Source organism: Mesoplodon mirus (genome assembly GCF_964341445.2).
Source record: "Mesoplodon mirus genome assembly, chromosome: 2".
Lineage (NCBI taxonomy): Eukaryota > Metazoa > Chordata > Mammalia > Artiodactyla > Ziphiidae > Mesoplodon > Mesoplodon mirus.
In genome coordinates this window covers 50667443-50684392 of record NC_138977.1, presented here as the reverse complement: position 1 = coordinate 50684392, position 16950 = coordinate 50667443, and the positions used below count along the sequence as shown (strand labels likewise).

General features: G+C 34.5%; 1 protein-coding gene across 2 annotated transcripts in view; it reads left to right on the top strand.

Annotated features, from left to right (window-relative positions):
• The window catches only part of DCK (deoxycytidine kinase), a 60990-nt gene that overhangs the window by 21443 nt on the left and 22597 nt on the right, over positions 1-16950 (top strand). Inside the window, exons 5-7 of one of the 2 annotated variants that reach the window (XM_082602946.1) lie at positions 1945-2060; positions 3616-3706; positions 5464-7263. In XM_082602946.1, the coding sequence (XP_082459072.1) occupies positions 1945-2060; positions 3616-3706; positions 5464-5490 (234 nt within the window). In that variant the 3' untranslated portion in view covers positions 5491-7263. Of the gene's footprint in view, positions 1-1944; positions 2061-3615; positions 3707-5463; positions 7264-16950 lie in introns of those variants that run through there. The other variant, XM_082602945.1, reaches the window with a different exon arrangement.

Below are 16950 nucleotides of genomic sequence, written 5' to 3'. Positions count from 1 at the left end.
ATAGAGTGTTCTGCCTAAGTTTTCCTCTAAGAGTTTGATAGTGTCTGGCCTTACATTTAGGTCTTTATCCATTTTGAGTTTATTTTTGTGTATGGTGTTAGGGAGTGTTCTAATTTCATTCTTTTACATGTAGCTGTCCAGTTTTCCCAGCACCAGTACTGAAGAGGCTGTCTTTTCTCCACTGTATACTCTTGCCTCCTTTATCAAAGATAAGGTGACCATATGTGCGTGGGTTTATCTCTGGGCTTTCTATCCTGTTGCATTGATGTATATTTCTGTTTTTCTGCCAGTACCATACTGTCTTGATTACTGTAGCTCTGCAGTATAGTCTGAAGTCAGGGAGCCTGCTTCCTCCAGCTCTGTTTTTCTTTCTCAAGATTGCTTTGGCTATTCGGGGTCTTTTGTGTTTCCACACAAATTGTGAAATTTTTTGTTCCAGTTCTGTGAAAATTGCCACTGGTAGTTTGATAGGGATTGCATTGAATCTGTAGATTGCTTTGGGTAGTAGAGTCATTTTCACAATGTTGATTCTTCCAATCCAAGAACATGATATACCTCTCCTTCTATTTGTATCATCTTTAATTTCTTCCATGAGTGTCTTATAGTTTTCTGCATACAGGTCTTTTGTTTCCCTAGGTAGGTTTATTCCTAGGTATTTTATTCTCTTTGTTGCAGTGGTAAATGGGAGTGTTTCCATAATTTCTCTTTCAGGTTTTTCATCATTAGTGTATAGGAATACAAGAGATTTCTGTGCATTGATTTTGTATCCTGCAAGTTTACCAAATTCATTGATTAGGCTCTTATAGTTTTCTGGTGGCATTTTTAGTATTCTCTATGTATAGTATCATGTCATCTGCAAACAGTGACAGTTTTACTTCTTCTTTTCCAATTTGTATTCCTTTTATTTATTTTTCTTCTCTGATTGCTGTGGCTAGGACTTCCAAAACTATGTTGAATAATAGTGGTGAGAGTGGACATCCTTGTCTCGTTCCTGATCTTAGAGGAAATGCTTTCAGTTTTTCACCATTGAGAACGATGTTTACTGTGGGTTTGTCATATGGCCTTTATTATGTTGAGGTAGGTTCCCTCTATGCCCACTTTCTGGAGAACTTTTATCACAAATGGGTGTTGAATTTTGTCAAAAGCTTTTTCTGCCTCTACTGAGATGATCATATGGTTTTTATTCTTCAGTTTGTTAATATGGTGTATCACAATGATCTGCATATATTGAAGAATCCTTGCATCCCTGGGATAAATCCCACTTGATCATGGTGTATGATCCTTTTAATGTGTTGTTGTATTCTGTTTGCTAGTATTTTGTTGAGGATTTTTGCATCTATATTCATCAGTGATTTGGTCTGTAATTTTTGTTTTTTATAAAAAAACAGTATCTTTGTCTGGTTTTGGTATCAGGGTGATGGTGGCCTCATAGAATGAGTTTGGGAGTGTTCCTTTCTCGGGCAGGCGGATTCTTAACCACTGCGTCACCAGGGAAGTCCCTGAACTTTTAAATTTTTAACAAAATTTTATTGAAGAATAGTTGATTTACAATGTTGTGTTTAATTTCTGCTGTACTGAAGAGTGACTTAGTTATATATGTTTATATTATTTTTCATATTGTTTTCCATCATGGTTTATCACAGGTAAATTATTTGTTTTTTAACTAACCTTATTTTATAAAGTATATTTCAAGTATGGATGCCAAAAGTTTATACACATATTTTGACTTATTTTTTGAGAGTAACACTTGGTTTAGAGCTACCAAATGGTTGAAAAGCACAAGGAGGGGAAAATGAACTACTTCAACTTCCTAGGGAAAATAAATAGAGATTTTGACTTGCATATCTAAAGAGACACTAAGGATAAATTTAATGGCAGCTGTCAAGAATAATTGTTCCTTGCCTCCTCCACTCCTCCTACCTGTTTCTTATTGCTTGCTTTTAGAAATGCTTGAATAGAATATATTTACGGGGAAGAAATGAAGAACAAGGCATTCCTCTTGAATACTTAGAGAAGCTTCACTATAAGCATGAAAGCTGGCTCCTGCATAGAACACTAAAGTAAGACTTCCTTATTCTTATTTACTATTCATTTTAAATTCCTTTATCAAATGTTAATCCAAATCATGTATAATTTTTCATTTTCAGCCATTTTTATTTATTACTATTGTAGGATCTCCCAGAATTAAGTATGGATTTTGATTCTTTTTATTGCAATGAGATCCTGTTTTCTTAAAGTTTTTATAGCTAATCTCCCCCAGCAGTATTTACAGCATAATATATGGGATTTCACATTAAGGGATAAAGTAGGAAATATATCTGAATACATTATTTAGGTACAAGCATACCTTGTTGTATAGCACTTTACTTTATTGTGCTTCGCACATGCTGCATTTCTTACAAATGGAAGGTCTGTGGCAACCCTGTGTCAAGCAAGTCTGTTGGCACCATTTTTCCAACAGCATTTCCTAATGTTGTGTCTCTACATCACATTTTATAAATTCTTGCAATATTTAAACCCTTCCCCAGCAAAAAGATTATGACTCTCTAAAGGCTCAGATGATGGTTAGCATTTTTTAGCAATAAAGTATTTTTAAATTAAGGTATGTACTTTTTTTTAGACATAATGCTATTGCACACTTAATAGACTGCAGTATAGAGTAAATGTAACTTTTGTAAGCACGGGGAAACCAAAAAATTTGTGTGACTTGCTTTGTTGCAATATTTGCTTTGTTGTGATATTCACTTTATTGCAGTGGTCTGGAACCAAACCCGCAGTTTCTCTGAGATATACTTATACCCTTTCAGAGAGAATTTTAAGATATTTCAAGTTTGTTTCTTAGATCACTGTACTTTGTCATTAGTCAGATCTTGGTTCAGACGCATCTCACTTATTAGTATGCAATCTTAGACAATCTCTGAGCCTCAGAGTGACCTCCCTGAGCTTTAGTTTTCTCATCTATAAAATGGAAACATTCCTGGACTTCCTTGGTGGTGCAGTGGTTAAGAATCCGCCTGCCAGTGCAGGGGACACAGGTTCGAGCCCTGATCCGGGAAGATCCCACATGCCGTGGAGCAGCTAAGCCCGTGCGCCACAATTACTGAATCCCTCGCACCTGGAGCCTGTGCTCCGCAACAAGAGAAGCCACCGCAATAAGAAGCCCATGCTCCGCAATGAAGAGTAGCCCCTGCTCTCCACAAGTAGAGAAAGCCCATGTGCAGCAATGAAGACCCAGCGCAACCAAAGCCCATGTGCAGCAATGAAGACCCAACGCAGCCAAAAATAAATAAATAAATGTATTAAAAAAAAAAAGACAGCAAAATTCTAAGAAAAAGCAGACATTCCTACTTTATGGTATGATTTAGGTTTTTGAGGAGAATTACATTTCACAATGCCTAACTTTATATATTTTATACCTGAGATTTTTAGACATGTATAGTAAATCTAGGTGAGAAAGAAGAGACTGCCAGATGAAGTACTTGGCAGGATAATTTTAATATAAAATGATTGATAACATTTTGTTTTCCAGTGAAGACATAAGAATAAATTTTTAGTATTTCTCTTTTATTTGTTGCTTTTTCTAATTATTTTGTTCATCTCTCTCTTTTCAAACAGAACCAACTTTGATTATCTACAAGAAGTGCCTATCTTAACACTGGATGTTAATGAAGACTTTAAAGACAAACACGACAGTCTGGTTGAAAAGGTAGATTTATACAAAGACTATAAATAATGTTTGTTTTGTCTTGTCTAAAGAAGTGTTCTAACTTTGTGAGAAAACAATTTTCTAAGGAAAGATTACATAAAGTTATATTAAGAGACAGTTAAGAGCTTTAGAGGGATTTAGACTGTTTAGATTCTCATCTTAATTTCAACTTCTAGCTTTGTAGCCTTAGCTAAAATGAGGACCTTCTTTATCCTTTAGTTTCTTTATCTGTATCATAGGGGTAACCACGTTAACAAAAGTTCTTGCTCACTAGCCTCTGCTTTGTTCCCTATTCTTCCCCTCTTCCCTATACCACCAATCTTTAGATAATAATAAACCATTTGTGAAATTAATTTTTTTCAACTAAATTCAGTATGGAAGATGTTTGAAGCTGTAAGATATGGATCTCATCCATTTTTCTACTAACTAGAGTCTTGAGATTAAAGATTTTTAGTTTTGAGTTCTATTTGGGAACTTGTCAGTGATAACTTGGCACTGCCTAATCCTTGAGTCATTGTCCTAATCGGAGTTGATCTATCCTCCATATATTTGGAAGTTGACTATATTCTATAAAGTGAGTGGTACTCATATTCATAAAGGGACTGGCAGAGAACCTATTGATGAACACTTGAGAGAGAATAGTAATGGGATTTGTATAACAAATATCCTTATATCCATGTTAATTAACTTAGTGATCTTAGAGCTAAAGAAGAAGCCACATTTTTTTGTTGTTTGTTTAGTTTTGAGAGAAATCTTATTTTTCTTTTTTCCTGTCACAAAATGTCTGCTGTTTACTATAATAGATATTTAACATTTATAAGGGATGTATCTCAAGAATTTTGAAAATCTCACCATTTATAGATAACTACTGTAGCGTATAGTTGTTTTTCCCATGATATAAAGAAAAGCATATCTGGAAAATTCAAGTGACCTCTTCATACTAATTTAATGATGTTAAAAAACCTAGTACAGAATTCACTTGTGATACTGTTAAAATAAAATAAATAAAATTAAGTCAGCCATTGCAGTACTAACAGCCAACCATCATTTTAACTAGATGAATCTGTAAAACCACTTTTTAATTTTATCTAACACTTCTGTATTTTGATTAATAATCACCATTTCATATTATTATTATTTTTGGTTTAATTAGTTTTGCTAGAAGTTTGCTTTCTTTTTCAGGTATTTTTGCAAGGCAATAATCTTTGTCTATTCAGAATTACTGTGCAGTCTAGAATATGTAGAGAGCAGTATCTTGAATTGTGACGTTGGCCAGTTGGCTAAGTTCATTCACTACTTATATGATCTTTCCTCACATACTAATATTACAGTGTATATATATGATTCAGATTTGTGTTTCAGAAAAATTATAAATCTGTTACATAGATTACATACATAATCAGGACCTTTAGACTTATTAAACCATTGCAATTATTAATGTTATCAATACTAAAGCTGCACATGTCAGTAGTCTGTGGTATTATAAAGAGATAATAAAATTAATGTTATGGCTGTTATAGACCTGTATCAATCTTAGATGTAAATTTAATAACTCCTGTGATGACATTTTAGGTCATTCATCTTCTAATACTGAAGTATTTGTTAATATTTCTTTTGAAACGAGATGATATGGCTTTGTGATAGAGTTACTTATACAGTTGAGGTCTTCAACTGTGTAGATACTTTTAATTGAAAATGAATATTAGATATCTCAAATTAGCCAAGGAATTATATTAATATTTTTTTCCTCCCCTCAGGTAAAAGAATTTTTGAGCACTTTGTGATCTTGCTGAAGACTACAGGCAGCCAAATGATTACACATACTTCAGCTTTGTGTATCTTCATAGGTCCATATTCATACAAGTCTCTCTTCTAAACCCAAGTTTTTAACTATTTTTGTTCCAAGAAAAAAATTTTTTTTAATGAATCCTATACAAGAGTTTATAGCTAGTTTTTCTTTTTTCCTTTTTTTTTTCTTCTTTTTTGGGGCTTTAAAGAAAGAAAGACATTTAAGTATCCCTTACAACAAGAAGTCTGGGGGTAGATGGTTCCAGAATCATTATAGTGGCTAAGCTGCATCATAAAGGACCCAGCCTCCTTCTGTCTTTCTCCTCTATTATCCTCCTCAGCCGGTTGACTTTTTTTTTCTTTCTGGTGCTTTTCATCTCACTGACCAATTTCTTAATTACAAATTTTAATGTTACATAGTAAATGGTAATGTGTCCTGTGTAAATTAGTGTACCTGTTAAAAATTGAAAATTGGAATTTAAGGAATCCCTAGAAAAAGTATGATGAGGTTTTATTTTAAATACTTTTGATCAGGTGCCTTCCCTTCTACCTTAATTTATGTGGAAGATAAGACCAGGTTTAGTATTTAATTACTTCACTGATTTATTAATGTGTCTATAATACATTTGTAGAGAAGCAGGTTAGACTTTGTTCCTGGTTTGTAATGGCATAACTTATAAATCATTTAATCTTTTTCCTGCCTTTGTTTCTACATCTATGGTATGAGTGAGGCTTCATTTTTTGCATGGGATTTTGTAGGATTAAAGAGAAAATGTTTCTATACTTAAAAGATAACTGAAGATTATTACATGAATAGAAAGATTGAATTTATTTGGAACTCAAATAGCTACCTGCTTTTTCCCTTCTCAGACCATTCTTTTAGAATGGAGTATTACTATTATAATTAAAAGATTGGCTTGAACTATGATTGTCTTTAAGTCATTTGAGGTGGAATTATAGTTTTCCTTAATTTATTCCCATTTTTATAGGTAAAATGTTAGTGGGACATAGTGAGGGATACATTTTTCCATTTTATTTTTTATTGATGCTATACTGGGAATGAGTAGTCTTTCTTTATACTTGGTGAGCTGTCAAAAGGGAAACTGAAGACAAGGTAGATTTTCTTCTTTGCAGTTAAATCTGTTTAGTTAGTCCCAGCTCTTATTTCTGGATTAATTAGGCAGCCTACTATTTAAAGTTTTATTTAAAAGTAAATAAAAGTCACACATTTCTACTTTGAGAACATCATCATCACTTTTCACTTCATAGTTTGCTTTGCTTCTCTGTTGGATTATACCTGAAGTTTTTTTCCCCCTCCTTTAAGAGAAATTACTGATAAAAATGATCTTGCTTTATGTTATATATCTTGAAAGCATTATCGTTTTTTGTTGATTATATGTTAGTAAATACATATATTAATGAAGGCAAGGGGTAAAATAGTTGTAATTTTAAAAAATCTGCATGGGTTCATTTTAGGTCCATATGTATAGATTTAGGTCTGTACGTATAGATTTCTTTCAACTTTGTTTAGTTAAGGTGTGCAGTGTGCAGTGTGTTTTCTTTGTATTTAACCTTTCTACTTGACATTTTAGAAAAATTCTGTGGTTTTAAATGAGAGGAAGAGTTACTTTTACTTTGAAACTATCATTTTCCTTTTTAAAATATCATTTCTTGTTTTTGGTTTCTTGATATTCAGAGATGATAATTTAGTGAGTTAAACAGTTTAGATGCACTGATCTTTGAAAAAGAGACTTGTTTCAAATCTGTAATTGCCATAAATATTTAAATTGTCTCATGATATTGTATAGATTTGTTTTTGTTTGATATAAATGAATTTGTTACTAAATTAAATATTTGCTTAATAAATAAGTAAAAATATCATGAACTCTAATGGAGCTACACTCATTGAAATGATTGCATCTCTTTTAGAATTAAAATTTATTCTACTTTTGAAGAAAATTATGAATATATAAAGATTGACAGTGGTTTATATACATTAACATTGACTCTATTTTTTTTAAATTTTATTTATTTATTTTTTTGGCTGTGTTGGTTCTTCGTTGCTGCACATGGCTTTCTCTAGTTGTGGCGACCTGGGTCTACTCTTCGTTGCGGTGCGCGGGCTTCTCATTGCAGTGGCTTCCCTCATTGTGGAGCATGGGCTCTAGGCGCATGGGCTTCAGTAGTTGCAGCACGTGGGCTCAGTAGTTGTGGCTCACGGGCTCTAGAGCACAGGCTCAGTAGTTGTGGCACACGAGCTTAGTTGCTCCGCGACATGTGGGATCTTCCCGGGCCAGGGATCGAACCCGGGTTCCCTGCATTGGCAGGCAGATTCTCAACCACTGTGCCACTGGGGAAGCCCCCATTGACTCTATTTTAAGTGGAGACATATTTCAGAGATTTTCCATAACCTTTAAACATGTTTAGCTTAATGACTTTTTAAATCTGTAAAATTGAAAAGAAGCTTAAAAAATTATATTTGTCATGACTTAAAATAAAAGCTGTACCACTGGATGAGCACAAGGGTATTGAGCCTAATGGTCTGCATTATCTCTTGAATCCTGTATCCCCTATCAGATCATCTTTCTTCAAAGTATATGTACTACTTTTTATAGTTTACTCTTCTAAGAAGGTGATTAACTGTACAAGACTTATCCCTTCATTCAGAGTTCTCTCATCTTTTATGCCTGATACTTAGAGCAGTGTTTACCAAGCCCCCTAGAAATCAGGTCTGTTATATTTTAAAAGACAAGAAGTCCCAAAGTGTTTTTTACATAGAGGTATAAATCTCATTACCTACAGAAAAATGCTAGGTAAGTTGCTTAAAGTATTTACAAATCCTGGTAGATAATAGCCTTCCTCATTTGAAAAATCTTACCTCTTTCCTTTATTTATTTATTTATTTTATTTTATTTATTTTTTGGCTGCGTTGGGTCTTCCTTGCCGCACGCAGGCTTTCTCTAGTTACGGCAAGTGGGGGCTACTCTTCGTTGCGGTGCGCGGGCTTCTCATTGCGGTGGCTTCTCTTGTTGCGGAGTACGAGCTCTAGGCCCACGGGCTTCAGTAGTTGTGGCTCGCGGGCTCTAGAGTGCAGACTGAGTAGTTGCGGTGCACGGGCTTAGTTGTTCCGCAGCGTGTGGGATCTTCCCGGACCAGGGCTCGAACCCGTGTCCCCTGCACTGGCAGGTGGATTCTCAACCACTGCGCCACCAGGGAAGCCCTTACCCCTTTCCTTTGAAAAAAATTTTTTTGGGGGGGAAATAATTTTAGATTCACAAAAGTTGCAAAATTATTAGAGTTCCTGTGTACACCCATGGTAACATTTTACTTAACAATAGTGTATTATCATGACTAGGCAATTGACTTGGTATACTACTGTTAACTAAACTACAGAACTTATTTTTAATAGTTTTTATTTTCTTTTTTTAGAACAGTTTTAGTTTCACAGGGGAATTGAGTGGAAAGTACAGAGTTCCCATGTACTCTCTGCCCCCATACTTGCACAGCCTCCTCCAATATCAACATCCCCCAACAGAGTGGTATGTCTGTTATAATCAATGAACCTACAGTGACACATCATTACCACTCAAAGTCCATAGTTTGCATTAGGGTTTACCCAGTCTTGTATCTTCTGTGGGTTTTGACAAATGAATAATGACATGTAACCACCATTGTAGTATCATACAAAAGAGTTTCCCTGCCCTGAAAATCCTCTGTGTCTGTTCATCCCTCTCCCCTAAACTCTGGCAATCACTCATCTTTTTATTGTCTCCATAGTTTTGCCTTTTTTCAGAATGTCGTAGAGTTGGAATCATTCAGTAGGGAGCTTTTTCAGTGGCTTGTTTCACTTAGTAACTTGCAGTTAATTTTCTCCATGTCATTACTTTTTAACACTGAAAAATATTCTGTTGTCTGGATGTACCATAGTTTATCCTCTCACCTACTGAGGGGCATCTTGGTTGCTTCCAAGTTTTGGCAGTTATGAATAAAACTACTTTAAACATCGGTGTACAAGTTTTTATGAGGACATAAGTTTTCAGTTCATTTTAGTAAATTCCAAGGAGTGCAATTGCTGGATCATATGGTAAGAGTTTGTTTAGGTTTCTGAGAAATTGCCAAACTGTCTACCAAAATGGTTGTATCATTTTGCCTTTCCGCCAGCAATGACTGAGAGTTCTTGTTGCTCTACATCCTTGCCAGCATTTGTTGTCAGTGGTTTGGATTTTGGCCATTCTAATAGGTATGTTGTTGTATCTTATTTTAATTTGCAATTCCCTAATGACATGATGTTAACCATCTTTCCATCTGTTTATCTTCTTTGGTGAGGTGTCCGTTAAAGTCTTCTGTCTTTCTTTAATTGGGTTCATTTTCTTAATACTAAGCCTTAAGAGTTCTTTGTATGTTTTAGGTAATAGTCCTTATCAAATATGTCTTTTGCAAATGTTTCTCCTATCTATGGTTTATCTTATTTTCTTGACATTGTCTTTTGCAGAGCAGAAGTTTTTAATTTTAATAAAGTCCAGCTTATGAATGATTTCTTTCATGGATTGGTATGATCCATGATTTTGTTTTGTTTTGTTTTTTAATTTAATTTAATTTATTTATTTATTTTTGGCTGCGTTAGGTCTTCGTTGCTGTGTGCAGCCTTTCTCTAGTTGCAGTGAGTAGGGGCTACTCTTTGTTGCCGTGTGTGGGCTTCTCATTGTGGTGGCTTCTCTTGTTGTGGAAGCACGGGTTCTAGGTGTGTGGGCTTCAATAGTTGTGGCATGTGGGCTCAGTAGTTGTGGCTTGCGGGCTCTAGAGCGCAGACTCAGTAGTTGTGGCACATGGGCTTAGTTACTCCGCAGCATGTGGGATCTTCCCGGACCAGGGCTCGAACCCATGTCCCCTGCATTGTCAGACAGATTCTTAACCACTGCACCACCGGGGAAGCCCCATACCTTGTGTTGTATCTGAAACGTCATCGCCGTATGCAAGGTCATCTAGGTTTTCTCCTATGTTATCCTCTAGGAGTTTTATAATGAATACACTTTATTTTTAGATCTATGATCCATTCTGAGTTAATTTTTATGAAGGAAGTACGATATGCATCTAGATTCATTTTTTTGCATGTGGAGGTCCAGTTGTCAGCACCATTTGCTGAAAAACTAGCTTTGTTTAATTGAATTGCCTTCGCTCCTTTGTTGAAGATCAGTTGACTATAATTATGTGGCTTTATTTCTAGGCTCTCTATTCTGTTTTATTTTTTATTTTATTTTATTTTATTTTTGGCCGCAACACGTGTCATGCGGGATCTTAGTTCCCCCACCAGGGATCAAACCCGTGCCCCCTGCAGTGGAAGCATGGAGTCTTAACCACTGGACTGACAGTGAAGTCCCTACTGTAGCTTCATATTAAGTCTTGAAGTTGGGTAATTTTTCATTTCCTAGAGGTATGAGCTACTTAGGTTTAGTAACACTTTGGGTGCTTTTTGAGGTTATCCTAATACGCTTTTTCTCCTTTTAAGAATTTATTTGTATAATGAAATTGTTTTTTCTCATCTTCAGAGAGTAGAATATTGAAAAATGAAGGCAGGTTTGATATAATTCATTTTTTTCCTTATTCTGTGTAGTGCCTTGGAATGTTATTAATTATAAAATTTATTAGTACTGAGATTAGTAATGCCAAAAATGTTTAAATACAGTCTTCCCCCATAAGAGCTGTTCAATAATATCTTTCTATCATAACATCTTTTAAATGATTATATCATTGTTCAGACAATCACCCTTTTTTTTTCTCCTTGGGTATAAAGACTTTTCCTACTCTAAAATATACTAAACAAGTATGCAATAAAGAACAATATTTAAACATTTCCAGCTCAGACAAAAACATAATAATTTACTTGACACTACACAGAGATTATCATGTTGAACACGCTTGAACTGTACATCAGGTAATTTTGCTTTGCATAAGTATGTGAAATGAGAGGAATGAAAAAGATATCTTTTAGGACTCTCGTCTGTTATATGTAGATGCCATTTCCATGTGTTTTGAAGTTTCCTAAAGGTGTTTTTTTGTGTTATAACTTAATTTTAAGTGGAGTTTGAATGCCAGATAACCATTAGTCCCCAAAACGGTGGAAGATTGGCGGGGGGAAATGGTACAGAAAGCAGAACTCACCTTCCAAAGAATGATTTCTTTATTCCTGTCCTCCACCAACCATCACTGACTATCAAATTTTCTTCCTTGGCAAGTACAGTAAACCTTGTTTACAATATATTTTATGCACAATCTATATTGTGTATTTTTTGTAAACTTGTTATTATTCAATCAATACATTTTTGGTGTCTTAGGATATAACATAATGTGCCCCATTAAAATTAATGGAAGATATTTCACTTAAAGCTTTCTACTTAGTGACAGCTTATTTTTCAGTAATAAAAGACATAAAGTGAGGGACAGGTATGTAATTTGAATTTGATTCAGTTTTACATACTCCCTTTCCCCCACCTTTTAAAAAATTACTGTGACTGCAGCTCTGTAATTGTATGTTTAATGAGGTATAAATTCTTAATATGATATTGATGTTCTCAGAATATTTTGTATGAATGAAAATTTGGATTTGGTTCAAAGATTTCACAAAAAATTAACACCAAGTTCTGTTTTGGCAGATTTTGAATTGATAAATATCAAAGTGTTTCTTTTAAGAATTAAGACCATCCTCAAAGAAGATTATTATCAATATGGCTACTCTTTGAATTCAGTTAATTTTAGTTCTGTGCCTAGAATAAAATAAGTACTAAACAGATCAATGTCCATTGTACTAGAATATAAAAGGTGACAATTAGAAGTCAAACTAGGTAACAGTACTTTAGTTTTTGGTTTATGTTTTTATGATTACCTTAGAAATATTTTAGGTATAGAATAACAAGTACCATAAATAGAATAAAAGCATCATTAAATATCAGATATTAAAATCCTTTCCTAACCATTGTAAGTTAGACTCTGTGGTAGACAAAATTTATCACCGTTTTACAGATGTGAGAGGCTGAGGGATTTCTCAAGATCCCACAAAGACTAAAGCTGAAACAAACCCCAGATATTTTGACTCTCTAGAGTGGGGTTTCATTTTATTTTAGTGAGTAGCGACTCTAGTTTTACTTCTGCTCTTTATATCTAGGGTCATTTTTCTTTCCGTCCCTAACTCTGTCTAGTATTTCATGCCCATTTAAAATAGCAATTTGAAAATAAAAATCTGGTAACAAAAGTAGTTTAAGCCCATGATTATTTTATAGTGAAATCAGTAATTGTAGCCCTTTGCCACATGAGGTCATTATATACTTGGTTCTTTCCTCTGCTCTGCCTCTAATCCAAGCATCATAATCTTGATGATGAGTGGTTGGGAAAAGATAGGAGCTGATGAGAGGTCTTTTGCATTGCCAGAGCAAAAGCATTAATTGATTAATAAAAACTTTATTGAGTGAGATTTTTTGTGTACAGATGTTGGGGAGGGAAGAAAATGAGCTGTCAGAATAAATACAGGCAATCAAAAAGGCAATGCTTTTAGGATTATTTTACTATAAGAAAGTCTGGTACCCAACTCCCAGGGCCTTCTCTAAGTATTAGGTTGAATAATACCAATTGTTTTTTTATGGGATAATGATTGGTTAGGTAATTAAGCCTAACAGGTTGCCAGGAAACTTAATTTTCTAATTAGACTGTTTGTTAAGGGTTATCTTGCAAGACTCTTTACCATTTACTTAGCAATTATGTATACAAAGAAACTTAACAGTTATTTTTACTGTTCTGTGGAACTGCATGGAGCTCAGACAGATGCTTATTTTTCCAAGAAGGAAGTTTTACTTAACAAAACCATGATCTAGAAAGTGATTCAGTAACAGAGTTAGGTGAAACCTGATTTTCGATTGACCCATCTTCTGAAACATATCACCTTTTAATTTTACTTGGCATCACTTCAAAATGTTGGTGGTATTTTGGTGATATTGAATATATTTATATGTGTGTGTATGCACTATTTTTACCATTATCCCTTGTTTAAACTAATAAGATTCATCCAAAGATAAGGCATCTTCTAAAGCTGCCATTTTGTCCTTGCTGTTACTGTCAGCTAGAGTGGAATCATTTTATATTAGAAGAGTAAATTAGGAAATAGGCTAATGTTATAAAACAATTTATGCTTCACTTGGCTCAGCAACACTATTTTGATATGTTGTACAGAGCTCAGAATACTAGTTATCAAATTCCTGCCTTGGGGACAGAATAGATGGTATGGGCATAAGTTATTATTTTGCTGGTGGTTGACATGAACTGGTTGCTAGATTAGGAAGTGAAATAAACTTGTTAAGTATGATAACTAATTTTTAACAGACTGACCTTAAATAGACATTGAATATTGTCCTTTTCAGAATAGTTACCTTGAGAGACTATACGTTTATTCCAAAGATTCTGCCATTATTCAAAACACTCTTGGATCTGTGTTTAGAATCTGAGTTATATAACTGTTTAAATGTGATTCAGGTTCTTTTTGTGTGTGTGACTGGATATAGTTTTTTGTTTTTTTGTTTTTTGTTTTAATGACCATAAATCATTTAGTGGCGAGTCTAATGAACAAAATGGATAGTAAAACTTGAAAAAAGCTGCTTTTGGCCATAAAAGAAGGTAACAGTAAGGCACTTAGATTTCTTGTTCAGTTTATGAAATATATGTGAAGGAAATTCATATGTTTTTTGCTAATTCAAATTAGGAAATAGGCTAATGTTATAAAACAATTTATGCTTCGCTTGGCTCAGCAACACTATTTTGATATGTTGGCAGACTCTAAACAACACATAACCTATTGGTATGGTTGCTTTGAAGGCAATCCTTAGTACAAGGTTCTGGTATAGTTAAAAAAACCCAAACATTGTGTCCTGTTATGTTTACATTCGGTATATACCACAGTCAGCTGTTGTTAAGTAAGAATTTATCTTTAGTATTTTTAACATTACAGAGGCAGTAATGATTAAGAACACAGGCTCCCAAGACAGACTGCTGGCTTCAAATCCTGGCCCTGTCACTTATTGTCTAACGTTAGGCAAGTCATTATAATCTTGGGAAAGTAATATTTTAAAATTTCTTTATAAGAGGGCCATAAGTAATAGTACCTACTTATAAAGTTGTGCAGTTTTAGTGTGTAGTATATATAAAGCACTTAGAACAATGCTCAATGCATGTTAGCCATTACAATTAGTACTTTTATTTCCTTTCATTCAACATCTTGGTTGCTGAAAGCATCTGGAAAATTGGTAAGTTTGTGCAGTTATATAAAAAAAGAGTGAATAAAGTGGAACTATACTAGGATAATCACTGTATTTTTTGAGTGGAAATAGTTATGGTGTGTGGAGAGAGAGATTCACCAAACTTCATTGTTGTTACCTCTGGTGAGTGGGATTGGAGTGGTGGTTGAGATTCTTGGGAGAAGGTTTTCATTTAATATTAAATTTATTCATTCAGCAAATATTTATTGATCTCCTACTGCATGCCAGGGACTGATGAAAGAACATCTAAGTTGTTAGGAGTCACTCTTCCCCTTGAGGAAGTTTGAAGTGATAAAGGAGATTAAGTTGCATAAGTTCTTAGCATTTTCCTTTGTTTCTATTTTCTGTGCTTTTACTTTTTGAGTGGTGCTGAATATAAACATTTTTGATATCTCCATTAATGTTTCAGAAAAGAATGATTTTTCATTTCTGAATGTAAACATTCTTTGAAATAAAGTAGCTTTATTTTCAGATTATAAAATTAATAAATATTTGTTATGGAGGACCCTCAGGAGAATTTGATGCTTGATATTTCTAACACCAAGAGAACTTCCTTCTCTTGGTAAGTAGATGAGATTAATAGGCTATGGTTTTTCAACTCAGTCGAAGAATGGGCAGAAGACCTAAATAGACATTTCTCAAAGACCTACAGATGGCCAACAGGCACATGAAAAGATGATCAACATTGCTAATTATTAGAGAAATGCAAAACAAAACTACAATGAGGTACTACCTCCTACTGTTCAGAATGGCCATCATTAAAAAGTCTACAAATAACAAATGCTGGAGAGAGTGTGGAGAAAAGGGAAGCCTCCTACACTGTTGGTGGGGATGTAAATTGGTGCAGCCACTTGGAAAACAGTATGGAGGTTCCTCAAAAAACTAAAAATAGAGTTTCCATATGATCCAGCAATCCCACTGCTGGACATATATCCTGAGAAAACCATAATTTGAAAAGATATATGTACCCCAGTGTTCATTGCAGCACTATTTACAATAGCCAGGACATGGAAGCAACCTAAGTGTCCATCAGTGGAGGAATGGATAAAGAAGATGTGGCACATATATACAATGGAATACTACTCAGCCATAAAAAGAAACGAAGTTGAGTTATTTGTAGTGAGGTGGATGGATCTAGAATCTGTCATACAGAGTGCAGTAAGTCAGAAAGAGAAAAACAAATACCATATGCTAACACATATATATGGAATCTAAAAAAAAAAATGGTCATGAAGAACCTAGGGGCAAGATGGGAATAAAGATGCAGACCTACTAGAGAATGGACTTGAGGACACGGGGAGGGGGGGAGGGTAAGCTGTGACAAAGTGAGAGAGTGGCATGGACATACATACACTACCAAATGTAAAATAACTAGCTAGTGGGAAGCAGCTGCATAGCACAGGGAGATCAGCTCGGTGCTTTGTGACCACCTAGAGGGGTGGGGTAGGGAGGGTGGGAGGGAGGGAGGTGCAAGAGGGAAGAGATATGGGGATATATGTATATGTATAACTGATTCACTTTGTTATAAATCAGAAACTAACACCATTGTAAAGCAATTATACTCCAATAAAGATGTTTTTAAAAAAAGGATGTGGTACATATATACAATGGAATATTACTCAGCAGTAAAAAAATGAAGTAATGCCATTTGTAACTACATGGATGGGCCTAGAGATTGTCATACTGAGTGAAGTAAGTCAGACAGAGAAAGAAACATCATGTGATATCGCTTATATGTGGAATCTAAAAACATGGTACAAATTAACTTATTTACAGAAAAGAAATAGAGCCACAGATATAGAAAACCAATTTATGGTTACCAAGGGGGAAAGAGGGCAGGGAAGGATCAACTGGGAGATTGGGATTGACATATACACACCACTATATATAAAATAGGTAACTAATTAGAACCTATTCTATAGTGCAGGGGTGTATATTAAATACTCTGTAATGATCTATAGAGGAATAAAATCTAAAAAAGTGGATTTATGTATAACTGATTCACTTTGCTATACAGCAGAAACTATCACAACATTGTAAATCAACTATACTCCAATAAAAATTAATTTAAAAGATGTGGTACATATATACAATGGAATACTACTCAGCCCTAAAGAAGAATAAAATAATACCATTTGCAGCAGCATGGATGGGTCTAGA